The 21,089-nt window shown below is 39.0% G+C and overlaps 1 protein-coding gene across 2 annotated transcripts in view; it reads right to left on the minus strand.

Moving 5' to 3' along the window:
• CREBRF (CREB3 regulatory factor) overlaps window positions 1–21,089 on the minus strand; it is a 55,660-nt gene that overhangs the window by 20,908 nt on the left and 13,663 nt on the right. For both annotated transcript variants that reach the window (XM_042946439.1, XM_042946449.1), the window contains exons 2-6: window positions 14,001–14,206; window positions 11,681–11,806; window positions 8,923–10,009; window positions 2,509–2,703; window positions 514–703 (exon numbers count right to left, since the gene is read on the minus strand). In XM_042946439.1, the coding sequence (XP_042802373.1) occupies window positions 514–703; window positions 2,509–2,703; window positions 8,923–10,009; window positions 11,681–11,806; window positions 14,001–14,009 (1,607 nt within the window). In that variant the 5' untranslated portion in view covers window positions 14,010–14,206. The remainder of the gene's footprint in view (window positions 1–513; window positions 704–2,508; window positions 2,704–8,922; window positions 10,010–11,680; window positions 11,807–14,000; window positions 14,207–21,089) is intronic.

Consider the following 21,089-nt stretch of genomic DNA (forward strand, 5'->3'; position numbering starts at 1 on the left):
CGGATTAGTGGTTGTGAGGAATTAGGGGTGGGAGAAGGAGTTCGCTTTACAACGAGGCATGAGGAAATTTTTTAAGGTGATGGAAAATATTCATTATCTTGATTGTGGTGGTGTTTATGTGAATGGGTATGTCTGTCAAACCCATAAAAAGTGTACATTAAAAGGGATATATTTTACCTCAAGTAAATTATATCCCAGTAAAAAATCTGACTTACCACAAAACAAAAATTAAAATTATGACAAAACTTTTCCTTGCTGTAATATAATGCACTTGAGAGTCCTTTCACCTCTCCCCTTTAAAAGCATAATACCATCTCTTGGTACTATGAAGCATAAATGAAGTATGAATACCATCTTTTATTTTCAAAGGAAAAATTATAATACTCTTATTGTAGTATTTATAAAAACATATATCTGAATAAGAGGTTGACAGTCATCCATAAAAGCTCACTTAGAATCTATAACCTCACCTCCTAGACTTTATTCACACAGGTGAACATGATTATCATTTACCTGGAAGCCAGCTTATTTTTTTCCTTCCTTGACCTTGGCCGGGCTGTTAAGGGAAGCTCACTGACTGGAGTCAGATCACTAATCACCTTATTCAGTTTCCGTAGTTCATTGCCTATCTGGAGTAGTTTTTTAGGGTTTGGAGTCAGGTCTTCTACATCAGTTCTCCGTGACTTTTTGACTGCATATTTTCCTATAGATGGTATAAAGAGATTTAAGTTAGATCACTGTATTTAACAAAAGACACATTCTGCAGCCATATTTTAAATCCACATTTCTCCCTCCACCTTTTTTCTTTTTTAGAAGTCTTGGCATGTTTCAGAAGTCTCAGCGTGTTAACAGCCTATGCTAAAGGGGCTAGCCTCCTCTCCTTCCCACCTTGTAACTGCAAGAAATGGGGGAAACATGGCACAGAGCCAGTCTTCGCCAAGTCCTTATGCACCTTAGAGTTTCTAGCCCTGGTGTGTCAGAATCTTAATTATATGCATGGTGGTAATAAGCATCTCAAACCTCAGGACTTGAGGGCAAGTTCACCAAGCCCAAAAATCAGGGCTAGGGTAGAATACACACCCAGAAAAGACTCTGGAGACTTTACTCAAACCAAGATATTTTGATGCTATGACTGAAAAATTCTCAGACATGTATACCTTGTTGCTGGACTCAAAAGGCCAGCAAATAAAGACTGCTTTTTTTGAAAGCTCTTCCTTGGTTAGTTCAATAAATAACATTACAGAAGACTCAGGGGTCTTGCCCTATCACTGCAGGCAAGAGTGATGGGGGGTGAACTACAATACACCAAAGAACTTTTCCTAGTACTCGGCACATGCTACCTAGAGCTACTTAGTGGACCTGTCTTTTCATTTCTGGTAGAAAACCGATCTGAAGCCCATATTCCCTGACAAACAGTAGAATACAGACTGAGTGCCAGTGGAAAGGGAAAATGAGGCACAGATACACTTTTGATATAATTCCTGTTGTCAAAATTGCTTAGCAACATAAATCTGTAGCATGAGAGATTACTAAAACTGTTTATTGAGAGCCAAACTTACTAGTGCCCTCCCCGTTTTCAGTACAGGTTTTAGATCATACAGAATAAAAGAAGAAATTCTACTTAACTACATCTTCCTTTGTTCACCATTGGAAATTTGGCTTGCCTATGATTATAAGTTTCTCCTGACTCCTACTATTCAACTCTCCTCTCTCCAGTGCTTTTCTCTACAATTATTCCCTTTCCTTTCTTTTCCCACCTTTCTTCCCACCTCCATTTTTTTTTTTTTAAAGTAGGCTCCACACCCAATGTGGGACTTAAACCCATGACTCTAACATCAAGAGTTGTATGCTCTACCAATTGAGCCAGTGAGGCGCCCCTTCCTATTACCATGTTGATTCCAATCTCCCTGTTTACATTTCAGCCTGGAGATTGGGCAAGAACAGAAGATAAAGATGCTGGGAGCCCAGCCCCTTTCTCCCCAACCCTTCTGGTTTATAGCAACTGTGGCAGGTCAGGAATCGGCAGTCTCCTGGTCATTTCCCGAGTAGGATAAACAGAACAGGAGATGACTAGAAGTTGTTTCTGCACAGGCCTTCCTCCGTGTAGGTGACAGCTCTCACAACTGGTAAAGGCTACTTGTGAGTGTCTCTGCAGTAATAAGTAAATATAGCAGCTCTCCTGTTCCCCTCTCCACTTTGCTAAGAATGGCTGAATACGCAGGTACACTTAGTAAGCATTATGGTTTATGGTCTCTATGTAAAGTGACACGAGGCGCACGTGGGTGGCTCAGAAGCATCCAGCTCTTGATTTCAGCTCAGGTTATGATCTCCTGGTTGTGAGATCAAGCCCCGCATTGGGCTCCACACTGAGCATGGAGCCTGCTTATAAGTCTTTCTATCCCTCTCTCTCTGCCCCTCCTCTGAGCGCTCTTTCTCTCAAAATACATAAATAAAGACATTAAAAAAGAATAAAGTGACACAAAATGTTTGGCTGTAATTCCGTCTTACCATGATGTAAGCCATTTTTCTGATACATATTACTTGGCAAGGTATCTCGGTTCCACTCAGATGGCCTGAGCATCCTTTCTTGCTGTGATGGTGTGAGCTGTTCACTATACTCCCAGAAGTACCTTCTTTTACCTCTCTTCCGAGAGGATATTGAAGTCATCTCCTTCAAGTCTTCCACAGAATCATTTTCATAACCTTAAAAAAAAAAAATCCCCCCCACCCCCAATTTTTTAAGTTCCATAACTTTCAATATAGCAATAGGGGCAAATAAAAAGATGTGTGTGTCACACATCTTTGACTGGTGTGTCAAAGATAATAGACCATATAAAATAACTTAATATGGAAATCTCTAACTCATAAAATATTGAGATTAATAAACACAGATAACTATACTGTTCACTCGCCTTCTATTTCTCTTTGGTTCTTATAAGTTAGTATATGACATCTTTTGTATCTTCACATAGGCTCTGAGAGAATGATGAAATATAGCTACAGGAATGTCAAATGTACCATTAGATAATGGTACTAAGACATGACACTGTGATTTTTAATGTCTTTCTCCTAAAATTTATGCATCCAAAACATTCCCAGACAGACAGGTGTGCATTTCTATGATGGTCTCTTACTAGACACAATTTTGTAAGGCAGGAGTGGTTTTCTTCCTACCTCTGACCCTAACCTTTTTGTAAAAGTACAAAAATGAGAATTCTTGCATAGACTCTCAAATAAAAACATATATGCACAGTCTAATATTTTACTGGAAGAAATTTGCATTTACTTCACTTTTTAAGACGTTATTTTCCTTACTAATGGGGAGTTTCAGAACATACTTAACACTGAGCTGCTGGAACTGTTGGTCAGACCTCACGCAGAATGACCTACAAATCTAAAATACCTTCAGAGAAATGTCCATCTCAGTGTATTCCACATCACTACTTCTAGATATGCAGGGGAGTGGAGATGGGCCCCACACAAGATACATACAACCCTAACGTGGCCAGGAAAACTTGGGCACTTCTGGCCAAGCAAAATGACCACTCTCCCTCCTAAAATCATCATTCCTCTGGAACTGACACTAGAAAGTGATGACATTTGCACATTTTGGAAAAAAGTTAGAATTTGAGAATTTTACCAGGTTTCCTTCAGATTAAGAATTAATCAGAGGGGTGCATGGCTGGCTCAGTTGGTTAAGCATCCCACTCTTGATTTTGGCTCAGGTCATGATCTCGCAGTTTTTACGTTTGAGCCCCACATTGGGGATTCGATCTTTCCCTCTCTCTCTGCCCCTGCCCCAATTGCTCTCTCTTGCTCTCAAAATAAATAAATAAAAGATTAATCAGAAATATGGTCCATTTATATGACATTTTAGAAAAGGCAAAACTAGAAAGTGGCTTCCAGGTGTTGGGGGTGGAGGGAGGGGCTGACTATAAGGAACACAAGGGAAATTTGGGGGGGTGGTCAAACTCTTCTATATCCTGATGGTTACACAACCACCAGTACATACGCTTGTCAAAACTCAAAGAAGTGTACACTTAAAGAAGGCTGAATTTTATGTGTGACAATACATAAAATAAACACTGCAATAAACATGACCTTTTAAAAAAGAATCAATTTGGAGACCAGAATGATTTCAGGGCAACAATCAAGAGAAGCTTCTGCAGCACTGCTAGCATTAACAGCATGAGAGTTGCACACGTGGTAGTTTAAAACAATATGGCAAGGGATGTGACCGTGAACTTCAGGTTCTTCTTAAGACATGATCCAGAAGTTGAGTCACACAATCATTCCTAGAAGTCTGATTTTTAAAAACTGTGTTAGATACATAAAGCAATGGCTTTGGTCTATTTATTTGTGCCACCGTTACACTTCAAATTAAAGGATTTTATCTTGTTCCAGTTATCAACCTAGTTTTGGAAAAGGCGCAAGGGCAATACTGTGCCACCAGAAATGGTGTTTTCACCAAGAAAAGCTTACTGGCTCGAACAAACTACCAGCCCATAGGTATTAACCTAGTATGGCTGGGAACACCTCAACACAGGCAGGTGGACCAACAAAAACACTCCCAACTTCCTACCAATGTCAAGAACTAGTGTTCCACAAAAAACCGAAACAAACGAACAAACAAGCCAAAACAGAAACAGACTCACAGATACAAGAAACAAACCGTATACAAGATACAAAGAGGGACGGGATGGTGGGTGAAATACGTGAAGGGGATTATGATGTATATTTTTCCAGTTATAATAAGTCATGGGATATAAAGTACAGCTTAGGGAATAATCAATAATACTGTCATAACTGTATGTGACAGATGATAACTAGACTTATTGTGGGGATCATTTTATGTGTATAAATGTTGAATCGCTATATTATACACCTGAAACTAACATTGTATATCAACCATACTTTCATTAAAAATAAATAAATAAAATTAAAAAAAAATAAGTAAAAAAAAAAAACCCTTTGTATGGTGACAGACTTGACTTATGGAGATCTTTTTGTAATATATAAAAATAACGAATCACTACGATGCACACTTGAAACTAATAGGATATTGGATGTCAACTATACTTTAATAAAAAAATGAAAGAACTAGTGTTCCATATTGAAATCTACCCTAGCCCAAAGTAGAAAAGAAATTTTTTCCTATACAGCTTCCTCAGGCAACCCATCCCTCTGGCAATTTATCTGATATTCTCCCCTACTTAGCAGTTCTCTTCAGGTGGCCTGGATTTCTGGCAAAACACTGTCTATCTCATTTAATGTACCTACACATTTCACTTACAGATATTTGAGACTTCTAAGAGCCTGGTAAAAAAAAAAAAAAAGACATTTTTAACCCTATTTACACAAAGAAACAGGCTCATGGAGGCTTTAAGTGACTTGGCAGACCTGGAACTGGTGACCCAAGTCCCGTGACTCAAGGAGTCTAGCTCCTCTTGGTCTTCTCTCTTTTCCTATCTGTCTAGTTAAACGGTCTCAATGGATTTTTCTTCACATATATCCTGTGTTAAATTCAAAGAATGATGAAGATTTCCATTTCTTCGGTCCACTCAAATTAGTTACCAGTTTTATTTATTTATATACGGTCAGCCTTTTCCAAAAAAACATTGAAGGGCCATCAATAACGTATTGACCTAATGTATTAACATTTTCTAGTAACATACACCACAAATTCACCATAACACACACACACACACACACACACACACACACACACACACACAGAGTCATACATACACACAGTCATACATACACAATGGATTTCTTAAAGATGGCCACTTTGCAATACAGAGACCACCATGAGCAAGTCGAATGCAGAAAAATTATATTCCCAGATCATAGGTCTAGCATTTAAGGTAATTAAATATTTCTCAAAGTATGTTCTCAGAAACACTATTACCATAAGATAGGCCTTCATCCCCAAGTGAGTTCTGTGGTCAAATAAGTTTTAAGAAACCCTCATCCTGCATCTCTCTCTTGCCAAGTCACACTACACACAAGCGGATTAAAAGACTGAGAAATCGTGACAGTAAACAACCCCACTCAACTCTAAATTCCATGAAGATAAGAATCATGTCTCCCTTGTTCATCTCTAGATAGCCAATACCTAATACACACGGTGCCTGACACAAAAGTAGGCACTCAGAAATATTTTTCTTTTAACAAATCAAGTGTTTGTTTAATGCAACACTTCCATGAAGCCTTTTCCCTTTTCTTTTCATTTGCTGGATCACCATACTGATCTGACTCACTCCTTCCTGACATGATTATCAGATGGAAATCCAAAAGGCCATGTTTATTCTGTAAAATTCTAATCACACATCGTTGGTTAGTGCAGACTACCAGTAAAGTCAATCGTGAAAATGTTTAGGAGGGATTACAAAATAAACTTTCTTTCTGGGGGCCCAATTCTTATTATTACAACCATGTAATCCCAATGACCCCGAACAGTCACAGCCTGTCCACAGAATAGGCTCTATTAAAACTTGGGAGCAAGGCCAAAGTAGGGACTGGAACTCCATTTTACACCTTTCCTGGAGCTTTGTAGGCTCAGGCACTGTTGTAGCCAACTGCCAAGAAACAGCATCAAGTGAGCTAGTCATCACAAAAGGGCCTTTGTAACTGTCTGCTGCAAATTAAACCAATCGACCCACTCTAAAACTAGCACTCTGAAGAAACTACAACTATCCCCACTTTTCTGCTTCAAAGAATGTCTTCCTGCTTCTTACCAGTAACTCACTTTTGCATTCCTGAAGTCACTTGTTTAGCTCTTTCTTCCAAGAAAAAGGGAAATTTTCACTAGCAAATGTGAATAAAGCCCAAATAGTACCACAAAATTGTGTTGGTTATGTGGTTAAATCATGTCATTCATTACCATTTGTGAGAACTGTCCAAGTAATACTAACCAAAGAGGCTTTACTTCAAGTCAACTGGAAATGAGTGAATTAAATGCCATCCAAACATTTAGCATTGTTAAACAGAGCCAAGAGGACAGTTTTACCCTGCTGAGTGCCAGCCAAAGCATTTCTGTTTCAAAGTAGTGTTGGTTAACACCAGCAAGCTCACAAATCAGGATAATTCTACAGGAGACAGGGCAAGAGAATGTGGCATGAGGGCAACACCAATTATAACACTGGTCCCCTCTCCCTACGAGAGTCAAAAGGCTGAGAAAATGGAAACGAGGGTCAACTCATCAAGTGATCTCTCTTCGCGGACCTACTCATCTCTCAACACATTTATCCAGGTAAAACCACATTAAAAGATAAAGGGTGAATTTCAAGTAGACTTGAAAGCCAAAGAAAAGCAAAACTACAACCAGAAGTGAGACAGACAGTACAGTCCTTGGTGATGGTGGGATTGACTGACTCCCTCTGATTTGTATTTTCCTTTAAGTACCCACTGGCAAAGGCCTCTCCTTCCCCACACTTTCCATTTCCCTTAGTTATTACTCATCTCTTTATCTCACTCTTCACCTACCCTCCTACCCTGATCCTAAGTATGGAACTCAAAGCAATAGGCCTGATCTATAGACCTTGATGACCACTCATAAACAGCACTCTGGTCTTCCCATGGGAGGGAGCTATATAACTTACCACTAGCTACAAAGACAACTTTCCCTGAAACATCTCAGAGCAAGATTTTTTTTTAAAAAAGATTAAAAACATTTTTTTTAAGTAATCTCTACACCCAACCTGGGGCTCAAACTCACAACCCCGAGATCAAGAGTCACAGGCTGTACCAACTGGCCAGCTAGGTGACCCTCAAAGCAGATTTCATTAACTTGTTGACAGGAAAGTTTTCCAGCTAAGTAGAAAAACAAGTGTTCTATCTAGACGACACAGAGTTCTAAAGCAAACCAAAAAAAAGGCACAAGCCCTTTTCCTCCACGTTAAATTTAAAGGACCCTTTCCTTACTTGAAACTCCACCCAAGTCATACAACTGGGTTGTATCAAACACACACATCTAAGCATTTGTTACGATAGAAAGATTTCATTAAAGGAAAGTCTTTCGGCAATAATAGTGCTTCAAGGGCTACCATACAGCTATCGTGGCTTAAAAGCCTTTTTGAAAATTAAATATTAATGTTTATACTGCTAGAAATTCCAGCAGTCATAACAAAAGGGCTCTCTCTGACAACTGATAAAGTTTAAAAACTAACTTCGTTTTTTTATGTACTAGTATCAACATTATTTTTGAGGAAAATAACTTTTGCTTAAATTTGAAGATCTTCACTTCTTTGTACAGTTTAAACTGTGTGCCACTTGGCAATACCATTTTCATAAATACTATACAAGCCAACAGTGGCAACAGCCCGAGCATGTAAATGCTGAATGAAGGGAACCAGTTCCCACAGGTTTCTTTTCTTTCTCCCGTTTATTTATATGTGCTGTACATCAATAAAGCAGAGTAGCCTGCATACGCATTAAATCACAGCATGTATTTTTCTTAAATGGAAAAACACTGTGAATGAAAGATGGGGCAGACACAAAGAAAAAGCTCTTTTTTACATTATTGACTAAGGAGGCCTTGCTGGTTACAAGCATAAGTAACACAAACCATCGTCACTTGGTTTACCATTGTGGGCCCTCCTAACTTGCCTCGACTGTAACAGAAGTACATGTGTATAAATAGGAATATTTTTAAGTCAATCTATTCTTGGTATCTTTGCACAGCTGCTGAAGAGAGTAACAAAGTAGGTCCCTTAACAGAAGATAAATTAAGAAGAAGCTCCTGAAGAATAGCCTGTAAGAGCAGCAGTGATTATTTCAGAACTGCTTGAATAGAAAAAAGCAATTCCGTATCTGATCCAAGATAGTAAGTCATTTGATCCCCAAACTAAGACAAAGAAAATACCCGTATCTCAAGATAGCAGAAAGGTCATTCTGGTAAGCCTCCAAGCATTACCATACCTGGCTCAGAGAAAGTGTCACTAATATCATCATCTTTGTCATCTTCATAATCCTCTTCCTCCTCTTCCTCCTCCTCATTTTCAGAAAGTTCATGCTCACTCCCAAATCCTTCATCATGGTCCTCATCGTCAGCATCTTCCTCGTCTTCTTCATCTTCTTCAGGACTGCATTTGGTTGGCTGTTCACCCAAGTTGTCAGAGACAAAAAGGGAATAATTGTGCTCTTCTTTTTTCTGGGATGAATCTGAGACCAATGTGCTGGCAGAAAGGCTGCTACTCTCTCCTGCTACAATTGACCCAGGACCCTCCTGGGACAGGGGACTGAGTAATAGTTCCTGGGTTTCTTTAAAAGGCAAAGCTGGAGTGGCGTGACCCTGAAGAGGCTCCAGCCCTTTTTTCTCTGGTCTTTTTGCTACTGCACCACAGTAGCAGGTGTTCTCCTTTGCCGCATCTGCGTGAATCTGGCTCAACAAGGGCCGGCTCTGCTGCACTGGGTTGATCTTTACCTTGGCCTTTTTTACATAGTCTTTACATTCAACATGAAAGTTCACCTTTTCATTATGATACATGTTGGTCTTCACCATGATCTGTGTGCTTGAAGTGGGTTTACTTGCTTTTTGGACACAGTCTGACAAAGGGACCTCAGCCTGAAGAGTCTTAGAAGAACACACAGGGGCAGCTGCTCTGCTTGAGATCTTTTTACTAGGGAATGAAGAGGGCAAAGGAGCTTGTTTGACACTGAAAAGTGAATCAGGGTAATAAAGGGAATCGGAAACAGACTGAGAGTCCTCGCTATTAAGCTGGGCCAAAGTTGGAGTTTTACTTATGACCTCTTCATCTTGGTAAGGACTAGAAAAGTCATCAAGACCCAAGTAATCCACTTCTTTTGTTCCCCAGATGTCACAGCTGGTTAGTTTGGTATACTTTGTTAAGTCTTCACAGTATGTATCCCACTGTTCCCAGTTTGAGGTTAAAGCACCCTCATTATCCAGGACATCTGTGAAAGACTCCAGATTTTCAATGTCTTTGCAGTCCTCCAAAGAAAGGAAGTTGTCTCTAGGATTCTGTTGATAGTTCATCTCTCTATCCTGAGAAAAGTGAAAACAAAAAATCACACACCACATTTTAGGAAAGAAACATTCACCTCCATCCTCACATCCATATATCAAATTGATAAATCAGTACTTGACCTCTGGTCTGTCCTATTTTAAGATAAAGGCTATTTACAGGTCACTTTACCATTCCATACAATATCATTTCCCGGCGCAAGGAAAAAAAAGGGAAAATATGCCCCTTGGGAGGCTTAGGTATGGTCTAAATATCAAGGGCTCTTGAACTTTACTATAAACACTCTTCCTGAAAAAGCTTTACATTTCCTGATCTTTGACTTAGGATTTGAGGAACTCCTTAGAAACGAGCTTCAATTACAAAGCAAATAATGAAGACCTTACCTTCATCACAGAAGGATCTGTCTTCTTAAATGAGAACTTAATATTGAGACAAAGAGCAAACCAAAGAAGAGTTGAAACTCAGCCACAGAAAGATACGATTTTCAGTAAGACCTTGTCAACAACAACACCTGGGCATGGGGACTATATTACTTCTCACAAGTATGATACTCCTCATGAACAGACATAGGATTTTTAAAATAGGTCAGTGAGACTATGCAGTCATTAAAAAGAATGCAGTTAAGGTCTAATGTACTAACACAAAAGGCTGCTCACCATGAGTCTTTATGTTCAAAGGATTAAGTTACAGAATACCGTATCTACGAATATGTCACCCAACTTAAAATACTCATATGTTTATATATAAGCAGAAAAACTCTGTTAGGAGTACCTATCTTTGGGAGGAAAGTTTGGAGGGTGGAGGTTCAGGAAGGAAACAAGGAAATTTTCACTTTTTCGGCGTGCTTTTGTTCTGTTTTGATTTTTCCACTTGGGGCTTTTCTTGTTTTGTTTTTGCTTTTATATGTGTGTCTCTGTGTGTTTTTATGGCTTTAATGAAATACAGCTTACAGACCACAAAATTCACATATATCAAGTGTACAATTCAATGATTTGTAGTAAATTAGCCGGTTTGTGTCCTTAGTTTTAGTTTTTCAGTTTTTATACACTTCCATGTTGCTTAAATGGTATGTAATTAAAATTTAAAAAAAATTATTTTAGTACTCTTAGGTGTCTATTTACCTCGAGAATAAGTAATAAGTATACTGTTTGGAATTGCTTTTTTTACCTCACATTCTTTGCATCAGATGCTTTGCTCAACGTTATCATTCCTAAACATCCCAGCTGAAGAGCCCGTTAGCAGTTAGGCATATCAAAAAAGCTTCCCATCCTCATCAACAAAAGCTGGACTTATCTAAAGGTAAATTCTCCTCTATTTTCTTTTATGTGTGTGCATGTGTGTATGTACAGAATTATTTTTTTATAATTATAATGCATATTTTTAAATTCTAGTATAATTAACATACAGTGTTATTTTAGTTTTAGGTATACAATACAGTGATCCAACAATTCGATACACTACCCAGTGCTCCTCATGGTAATCCCCTTCACCTATTTCACCCATCCCCTCACCCACCTGCCTTCCTTTTACTCTTTTCAATTTTAGCCGTCTAAAATTACTAGACTGACAGTCACGAGAATCAAACTTGACATCCTTTTCCTTTTCAGGCATTTATAAATGAAAAAAAAAAAGATACCACAACATTTTTACCCCAAATCAATTAAAGCAGAATCCAAGAAAGTGTTACTTACCAGTTCATACATGAAATCTGGATCTGAACTGTTTGCTAAGAGATCTGTGCTCATCAGAGTCTGTTCTGAAAAGGTGTGGCTTCGAAAGGCATCCCCAAAAGGCGGATCCATTCCGCTTACACTAGGCTACAACAGAGTGATTTTAATTTTAGAAAAGTTAAAGACTACTCCAAGGCCAATTTATTACACATACACCCCATTCCCGTGCCTACTAACTTATTATTTTCAGAATTTTGTATATTTTCTCCTTTTTAGTGCATTTAAGAGATTTAATTAGCATTAAATTGTGACCTTAAACTAGGAAAATAATGAAGATGCATTAAAAACAGAAAAAGAAATAGTGGCAACTGTTAATAATATCTAACTTCTAAAAACTGAAGTTTATTTAGCCACTAGAATCAGCCTACACTACTTAATGAGTACTTTTATTCAGCTATATGACATTTCTTCAAATCTATCTCTAACAACACTCCCTCTTCTAACTCCCCGAGTTAGAGAGAAGAGTAGAGAATTCTGGCATCTGTAGTGCAACAAGTGCATCCAGGAACGTGATGAAGATAGGAACAGCCAAATATCCAAAAATCCTACTGGTGAGACCAGACACTTGGGCATGAGCTCAGTAACCTTTATCCTGATACCCCACCCCCTCCTGCCAAAAAAAATCCTGATTCCAGAAAAGGGTACCATTCATTCTGTAATAAAATTAGCGGGAAAAAACTTGGCACCCAGAGTTGATGCTTCTTTTCTCCATCCCCCTTTTCCATTTCAACATCTATATAAATCACTCCAGAGTGAAGTGAGGACTCACACTCCAAAGTGGCCAAACAAGTGAATGGCCAAACTTTGAAATCTAACTTGCATGAAGGAAGAAGATGGGAAAGAATAAAAATTCTCTTTTTTGTCCTTCTGCAAGTTTTTGCTGAAACTTAAAAAAATTATATTAGCCAATTTGCTTGTATTTCTCTATTCATATTGCTTCTACCTACCACGGACTGGCCTTTTTACACACTCTCCTATCATGTTTTTTCTTCATTGGCACTTCCCAACCCATTCTTTTCTTTCTCTGATTTTTCCCAACCCTACCAGGCCACATGCTCAAAGTAAGTGTTTTATAGCTCTAAATTCAAGTATTCAGTAAAGAGCAAATGAAACTTTGAATGGGAAAGAACTCTAAACAAGTACAGGTAGTCTACTTGGCACAGACATTGGGGTGGAGACAGGCCCCTGGTTTTAATATCAACGAGCAAATCCCCTTTCTTTGCCTCTGCTGCCTGCCTCTGAGCCTCTGGACAGTCCCACCAAGTTGCTTATTTTCTGTGTTCAAGGTGTAATTCTGCCTGGCCCCACATAAAGCCACCTAAGAGTCCCTGCCCTCTCATTATTTCTAGGCTTCTCCTCAGCACTGAACAGAAAGAGGTAAGGGGGTAAGAACTAACCACTGGAGGGGGACAGGAAGAAGTATGGATGTGCAATGGGGATTAAAAGGGCTTCATGGGGCAGGGCACCTGGGTGGCTCAGTCGGTTATGCTTCCAACTTCGGCTCAAGTCATGATCTCACGGTTTGTGAGTTTGAGCCCCACGTCGGGCTCTGTGCTGACAGCTCAGAGCCTGGAGCCTGTTTCAGATTCTGTGTCTCTGTCTCTCTCTGCCCTGCCCCCACTCACACTCTGTCTCTCTCTCACAAATAAATAAACATTAAAAAAAAAGGGGGGCTTCAATTAGTTTTTTCAGAAATCGCCCCAAACCAGAGCTAATCAATTCTAAGTAGTTACCATAATATAAATAGATATAATCATTCAGAAATGTTTTCTGGGAGGTATACACACACACACACACACACACACACACACACACACACATATGGGAACATAAGTGTGTGTATGAAAGAGAGAAAGGTTGAAATATCTCACCATTTCCTCTTAACTACTTTTCAATTCAGTAGGCATACATGCAAAGGAACAAACGGGAATCAGGAAGTAGACACCGAGACGGAAGTGGGCTTTTTGTGGCAGACTGATATTTTCAGGGGAGTTGGGTTAGCCTCCATAAAGCCAGCAGACCTGTCCCCCTTCTAACCAGCTCTTCATTCACCATGTTTCCCATGTCAAGCTCATTACATTTCAAAGTGGTAGCAAAGGAGGAAACAGAAGCAATGGAAGGAAGGACATGTATTCAAAACTAGCTGAGGTGGTAAGTAAAATGTCTTAAAGAGAGTGTTTATCAAGTTGTGTTAAGATTCAGAGAACTTACAGAATCAATGGTATGGACTTTTCTGCAGTGGGAAAATATAAAACTTCGTACCTACTCTGTTGTAATTTACCTGAGGCATTTCCAAGCCCAGATCCTGTGAGTCCGATGGCAAACTTTTCTTTTTCCTCGTTTGTAAATTCCTTTCCAGCTTTACTTTTAATTTCAAGATCAAAGACGATTTTCACAATAAATGCCAGGTTTTCCCAGAATGCCTTCAATTTCAATGCTTGGATCACTGCTTTTTTTTTTTTTTTTTTTAAGTAATTCTGTGTGAATCTGTCAAACAACAACACAAAGTAACTTTACTGAGTGCCATTAAAAACAAGTTGACCTTTCAAAAATGACATTAACAAAGAACATTTTAAAGGAATAAGTCTTAGGGTTGCAATTTCAAGAATTTGGTCATTTCTTGGTAGTAACTTTCCTGAAATTCACCATCCCTCTATTTGTTTCTAAAACAGGGTAAGTCAATAACCAACTGGCAACATTAAAAAAAAAAAACCACCTTGACAAAATTAACTGAGGCCTACCTTTTCCTGTGATTTGAAAGATAGCTAATGTTAAATAAAGTTCCCATTCACTTTATGTTCTGTATGAGAAACGATAATGTCTCAACATTTAATTCCATCTATTGTGTAATTATTACTGTGAAACCGATCTACATTTTATATCTCTTATAAATCTACAAGAGTAACGAATAAATAAAGTCAACAATGGAATTTAACACATCATCCTCTGCATTAAATAAAATCACATTCATAACAGCATATGCAACATTATTCTTTGAGTTATAAGTGAAAGCTGTCCTTGAAATGAGAATTATTCCAGTAAGTTTTTTATATCTTATTTAACAACATGTTTATCCTGGGAGGAAACAGGGATTAAGGATTACTCTGCAGAAGGGTTTCAAGGGTTAAATTAAGTAATGATTGCAAATCACCTTGCACAGTGTCTTGACTATGGTGGATTAATTCCCTTTTTCCTTCTCTGTGAAGGCCTTAATTATACCCACTTCATCAACTTTTCCTATCAGTGGTTCTCAAAGCATGATCCTAAGACCAGCAGCATCAGCATCAATTTAGAGATGTGTTAACGAGTGCAAAATTTTGGGCTTCAACCCAGAGCAGCTAAAGCAGAAACTCTGGGAGTGTTTCTTCCAGTTATGTCTTTAACCCTCTAGGCAATTCTGATTCTCCCTAAAATTTGAGAACCACAGCTCTACACTCAACTCTTTGCTCTCATTTCTGCCTAGTTGCAGTATCGTTTCTTGGATTGATGTAAAGAGCCAATTTAAGCTGAGCTGCTCCATAGTTAACACATCTGGACTAGAGGATTAGAATCGTACATTATATCAATTTCAAAGGCCTCTGCTGAACAAATAAGAGACTGTCAACAAGGGATTCAACAATTGGTCCACTTTTTAGATTAATAAATTGACAACCATTTGTATTTCCTGGATCTTTGCTGGGCTCTCCCCTCTGGTGGGCTCTCATTCTTACGCTACTGTTCTAGCCTAGGAAACACCATCGAGTGCCCAGACTGGGCCTAGAAACAGAATTAACATCTCAATAATTATGCATCTCAATCCAATGCTACAGTCCAACCAGATTATTCCCTGCTCCTGCCAAAGGCCAGTTCTAGTCCAGCTTCTCCTAATGCAGCCTTCCTTCTGCCTTGGTCCTACTGCTGATATATAATCTCAGTCCAAATTCTTCCCTTGATTCCTGTGAGAAACAGGGTCGGTTGCCTTTTCTAGACCTATTGCTTTAGATTCCAAAAAGGAATATGATTCAAGTGATGCATTCAACAAACTGGGTTAGTATGGACCTGGGAGACAAGTTTGATACTCTAAAACCTGAAGTTTACCCTTACTAAGCAACAGGGCTGAAGAACTCAAGAAAAACTAAGTTCTATTCAACAAATACTTACTGACGTCTATTAAGGACACCAGCTACCAACAACTTGGTTTATCAGGGAAACGCTGGACCAAAAAAGGGCCAAGTTCTAGTCGCAGCTCTCACTTGCAAACTATACAACACTGAGTAGGTCAATCTTTCTAAGCCTCATGTTTCTCATTTCTAGAAAGAAACACTACTACTAAAAATACTAGTTTCCTGGCCACTGAATTCTCCGAGCCACAAAACCATGTACAGATACAAATACAGGTATATCCCACTTTTTGAAGTTCATGTTATGCCACCTCACTTTTACAAAAGACCTACATCAGTACCAGTTTTTGCGAACTGAAAGAAATCCAGAGCAAACTTTTGTTTTTATGAAAAAAGGTGAAAACAGTGTTAAGCATTTGTTGGGCCCTTATAGAGGCAGTGGCACACCACAAGCAGGGCAGCGAGAGCAGCCTCACCAGCTCCTTCCCTGGGAACAACATTCAGCATCTCAGCATCAAGCTGCCACAGCTTGAACAGTGTCTGTGAGCATCTGTGCTTTATCTACATTTATTTTGCGCATGTGTTAGCAAGGTGTATCCTAAGGTTATCAGGAAACCCTAGGAGAGGTTATTTTTTGGGTCTGGGAATGATCAAAATTTTTCCTCATAATTAATGGTAATTGCTTCTCCGCCTTATGACATTTCAGCTTACGAAAGGTTTCAGAAGAGCGTTCTAGTTTTGCATAGCAGGAGAAACCTTTTTTTATTTAAAATTTTATTTAAACACTGGACATCAAAACTAGGCTGTCAATGCAATTAGCAAAAAGACCACTTGTTTGGAGCACTTGACAGGAGACCTGGATTCCAGTTTTGATCCCATAATTAAAACTAAACAGTCTTATGACTTTGAACAAGTTATTTAAATTTATGACTGAGCACCCAGACCGAGGAATTACAATTATTCTCCTTTAACTGTGTAACAGGAATGTTATGAGACTTGAATGAGATATTAAATTAGGATGTACTAATAAAATAAATCTGAAAGGTGATTATTATCAGCAGGTATATTTTGCCAATGCTTTCTTTTGTTGCACAGCAGTCCATCTCAGAAGCTCAACATTTGTGACAGTTATTGGCAGCAAGGCTGAATGTTTTAAGGACACCAATTCCCAAAGAGAGGGTATCCATCATGTAAAGAGTTGAGCACGCACTCCTGGAGTAAAGGTCCTTAGGTGCTTCTCCCAGTCTCTCAGGTAGCAGCAAACAGGATGGGCGAAGAGCCAATTGTACCCCAAGCAGCAGAACCTCTTTTCAGTAATAAACTCTCTCAGTCTCTAAAACTAATGATCCAAGGTCACAATCAATTATCTTCATTCCCAAGGTTTTCCAAATGCTTCATACCATTACAAACATTTATTGTGAAACAACTACAAACAACAAAATTCCCCACTGAAAAGTGGAAGGGAAAAAAAAGAATAAAGATTTCTACACCAATTACCATTGCACAGAATCTTCTGTAACGATACACTGCTCCCAAATCATCTTCTATACTGGGGAGCCATATACAGAGGGTACATTAATGTTTAGATGAGCAAGTAACAAGAGGAAAAGTGTAACAATGGGCTTTTCAGGAGGCCTTCATACTTCTCAAGAATACCCACTATTTTACTCAAAGCTTTGATGTTAAAGTTATGTACTTTAAAAGCAATTAATTTCCCAACGTGTGACCTGAGGAGTATTTGTTCCAAAAGATGTTGAATAGTTACTCAACAAAAGGGTTATGAGGTTTGGAAAACACAACATTAAATAAAACTGTTAATACTACCTTTACGTAGGACTTCTTGCGAACTTTAAGGTGCTAGGTGCTAATGTGCATTATAAATCACCAATAGATGAATAGAGCAGATATCATTTCCCAAACTTAGTTGATCTTAAAATCCTCTACCCTGCACTCAAGGAGACCTCAAGACTAGAGCTTCTTGTTGTTTAACAACACCACCCTAAAGAAAAGGCTAAATTAATTCCCCTAGTTATGAGTTCCCTTTATTCATAGCTCTGGCTCACCAGTTCCCAATATAGTTTTGTGGGCTTTTCAAGGGAGAGAGACTGTCTTCCATCAGAAATATTTGCCAGTAGGAGTACCTGGGTGGCTCTGTCAGTTATGCATCTGACTCTTGGTTTGGGCTCAGGTCACGATCTCATGGTTCATGGGATCATGCCCGGCACTGGGCTCCACATTCACTGCTTGGAGCCTGCTTGGGATTCTCTCTCTCCCTCTCTACCCCTCCCTCACTTGTGCTCACTTGCTCCCTCTCTCTCAAAATAAATAAACTTTTTTTAAAAAGAAGCATTCACCAACATTTCCTGTACCTGGGTCTGTTCAGAACTATTCAACAACATCTTCTAGGCACAGGAAGATACCGTTAACAGAAAATTAGCTCTCTGAAGCAATGTGATGGGGTCCAGGACAGGCCACCCCAAAATATGCCACCCTGGTATATTATTTTTAATTAAAGTTACTCAACAAAGAGCCAGTACAAGAAAGATACTCGGACCCTCTTCTGTCCCCCTGAAAGCAGGAAATAAAGTCTTCATGTGGAAGGTACCCTCCCTGCACCTGGGAGATAGAGGCATACTTATTGCCAGAGATAGGCAATTCAGGGCCAAGAAGGTTGTATAAATAAACCTTGTTATCTCTTCATTAATTTGCTATCCCAAGCCCAACCATCTTTGTCTTATCGACTCTTAACAGATTTATTGTTCCTTTGTCTAAAAGGTATAAAAGCTGCCTGCTTTGGTCACTTCTTTGAATCTCTTACTTCTTTCAGCTCCCATACACATGAAATTAATTTTTTTTCTCCTGTTAATCTGCCTTGTGTCAATTTAATTACATAAGACCAGCCAAAGAACCTACAAGGGAAGAAAGAAAAAGTTTCCCTCCCCTACAAATGAGATGGAGCAAATGACTGATTTATGAGCATTTACCACTTTATCGAAGACAACCACAGCTCAGTATCCTTCATAGCCCTTTTTACCAAGTCCTTCCCTAGGTTTTTTCAGTACTCCACTTGAAAATACGTTGAGGCTTACTATGTATATTAGGCAAGACAAAAAGTGAATGTGAAGTAAGATGATAGGTAAGGCCAAAGGACTTTTACAAAAGCTCATCCCTCGGACTGCTCAAACCACTAATCCAAACTTAAAAAGCCAAACTGAAGAGCTGACTGCAGGGGCCCAGGCAGCTTACACATATCCAAGAGCCCCTAAATTGTGCCCCTTCTGAACCTGAGGGTTTCACGTGATTCCTGAGAGTCCACATATGTTTAAAAGGCTAAAAATATAAATGAACTTATAAATGAAAATATCTTATAAAAAAGCAGATACCATATGTGATGGTCAGAATCCCTAGAGCTCCCCTTTTATGGCACTAACTTAGGTCACTGCTCCCTCTTAGTTAACCCAAGGGAACTGATTCCTCACACGTGGGAGGTAGCATTTCTGAGTTATCCAACACTCAACAGAGTAGAGGTCAAAAGCTTTCTGACACACCCATTAGGATGGTTATTACCCAAAAACCAGAAAATAACAAGTGGAGGATATTGAGGAGGATATGGAAACATTGGAACCCTTGTGTAATTGCTGGTAGGAATGCAAAGTGGTGCAGCTGGGAATCTCTAGCAGTTCCTCACCAAGTTAAACATGAATTCATATGATCCAGGAATTCCACATCTGGCTATATATCTAAAAGAATTGAAAGCAGGGACTCAAACAGATACACATACACCCATTTACACAGCAACATTATCCACAATAGCCAAAAGGTGGGAACAACCCTACCAGCCATCAACAGATGACTGGATAAACAAAATGCGGTAACACACACACACACACACACACACACACACACACACACACGTAGTAAATACATACAACGGAACATTATTCAGCCATACAAAAGGAATGAAGTTCTAATCATGGATGAACCTTGAAAACATTATGCTAGGTGAAATAAACCAGACACAAAGGGACAAATATTATATGATTCTACTTATATGAGGTAGCAGGATGGGCAAATTCATGGAACAGAAAGTGGAATAGAGGTTACCAGAGGCTGGGAGAGTTATTGTTTGATGGGTACAGAGTTTCTATCTAGAATGAGGAAAATGTTCTGGAAACAGTTACACAAGAATGTCAATGTACTGAATGCCAATGAACTCTACACTTGAAAATGGTTTAAATGGCCAAATTTGTTTTATGAAAAATACTTAAAAATTTTTTGAGGTAAGAAATGCCAACACATTTACATTGTTAAGTAATTCACATACTATGGTTTATTTTAACATTTCCTAATCTTTGCTGGTTCATGCTCATCATTTCTTTCATGTGTGCAGAGTTTCTGGGTTCTCTCTGTTATCTTTCAACTGTACTAGATCCACAATTCTAAGATGTGGCTCACTGTCCTGACCCCCTAATTTAAATAAACCATTTTTCCTGAAGCTTAATCCCCAAGTAAAGATGAAAGAAAGGAAGGAGAGCGGAGGAAAGGGAAGAAGGAAGGAAAGAAGGACCACCGACTTGGTAATTTAAGTTTATACAGTGTGTATGTCCCACGGGATTCCCCATGGGACAGTTCATCAGTTTGCCCAAGCTCCTTAGCAGGCCAGGACCCATGAGCCACATTCCATCCATCCTGCCATACTTCATATGTCCCACTCAACAATTCCTTTTGAAAACTATGCAGTAGAATAGTGAACAAAATAGTTCTATAGAACAAAACAGTTCTTCAGATGCTTACTGAATCAAGTCACTACCTGTTTCACGGCACAGCAGAAATCAGAGATCCACTAATCTCCAAACCATTAAGGAAGCATACACAGCCTATGCAAGGAACACATGGGGCAAATGGTGGTGGCCACATTCTCCCTTTATTATGTAATATAAATCCCATGAACACACTGCAAGTGAACTGCTATTCTCTACCTTTCAACAGCAGTTCTCTGGACTCCAAAATATAGAAAACAGGTAACACTTCACACTAAATGGTTATACTTTATGTCTGGAATTATTAGCAAAAGACCCCCATTATTTATTTTCCAAACCTTGCTGCTGCTGGTGTTTAAGGAAAAGAGCAGGGTAAAGAGAGAGAAGACGTATCTTTTCCCTCGTATTGAGTGAGAAAAGATCATTTTCCTAGCCACGTAGTACCTATCATGACCCTATATAAGCAGATGTAATCCTCCTACCGTAACACTTTGAAAACTTTTTTTTTTT

This window comes from Panthera leo, chromosome A1, assembly GCF_018350215.1.
Source record: "Panthera leo isolate Ple1 chromosome A1, P.leo_Ple1_pat1.1, whole genome shotgun sequence".
In the NCBI taxonomy this organism is placed as follows: domain Eukaryota; kingdom Metazoa; phylum Chordata; class Mammalia; order Carnivora; family Felidae; genus Panthera; species Panthera leo.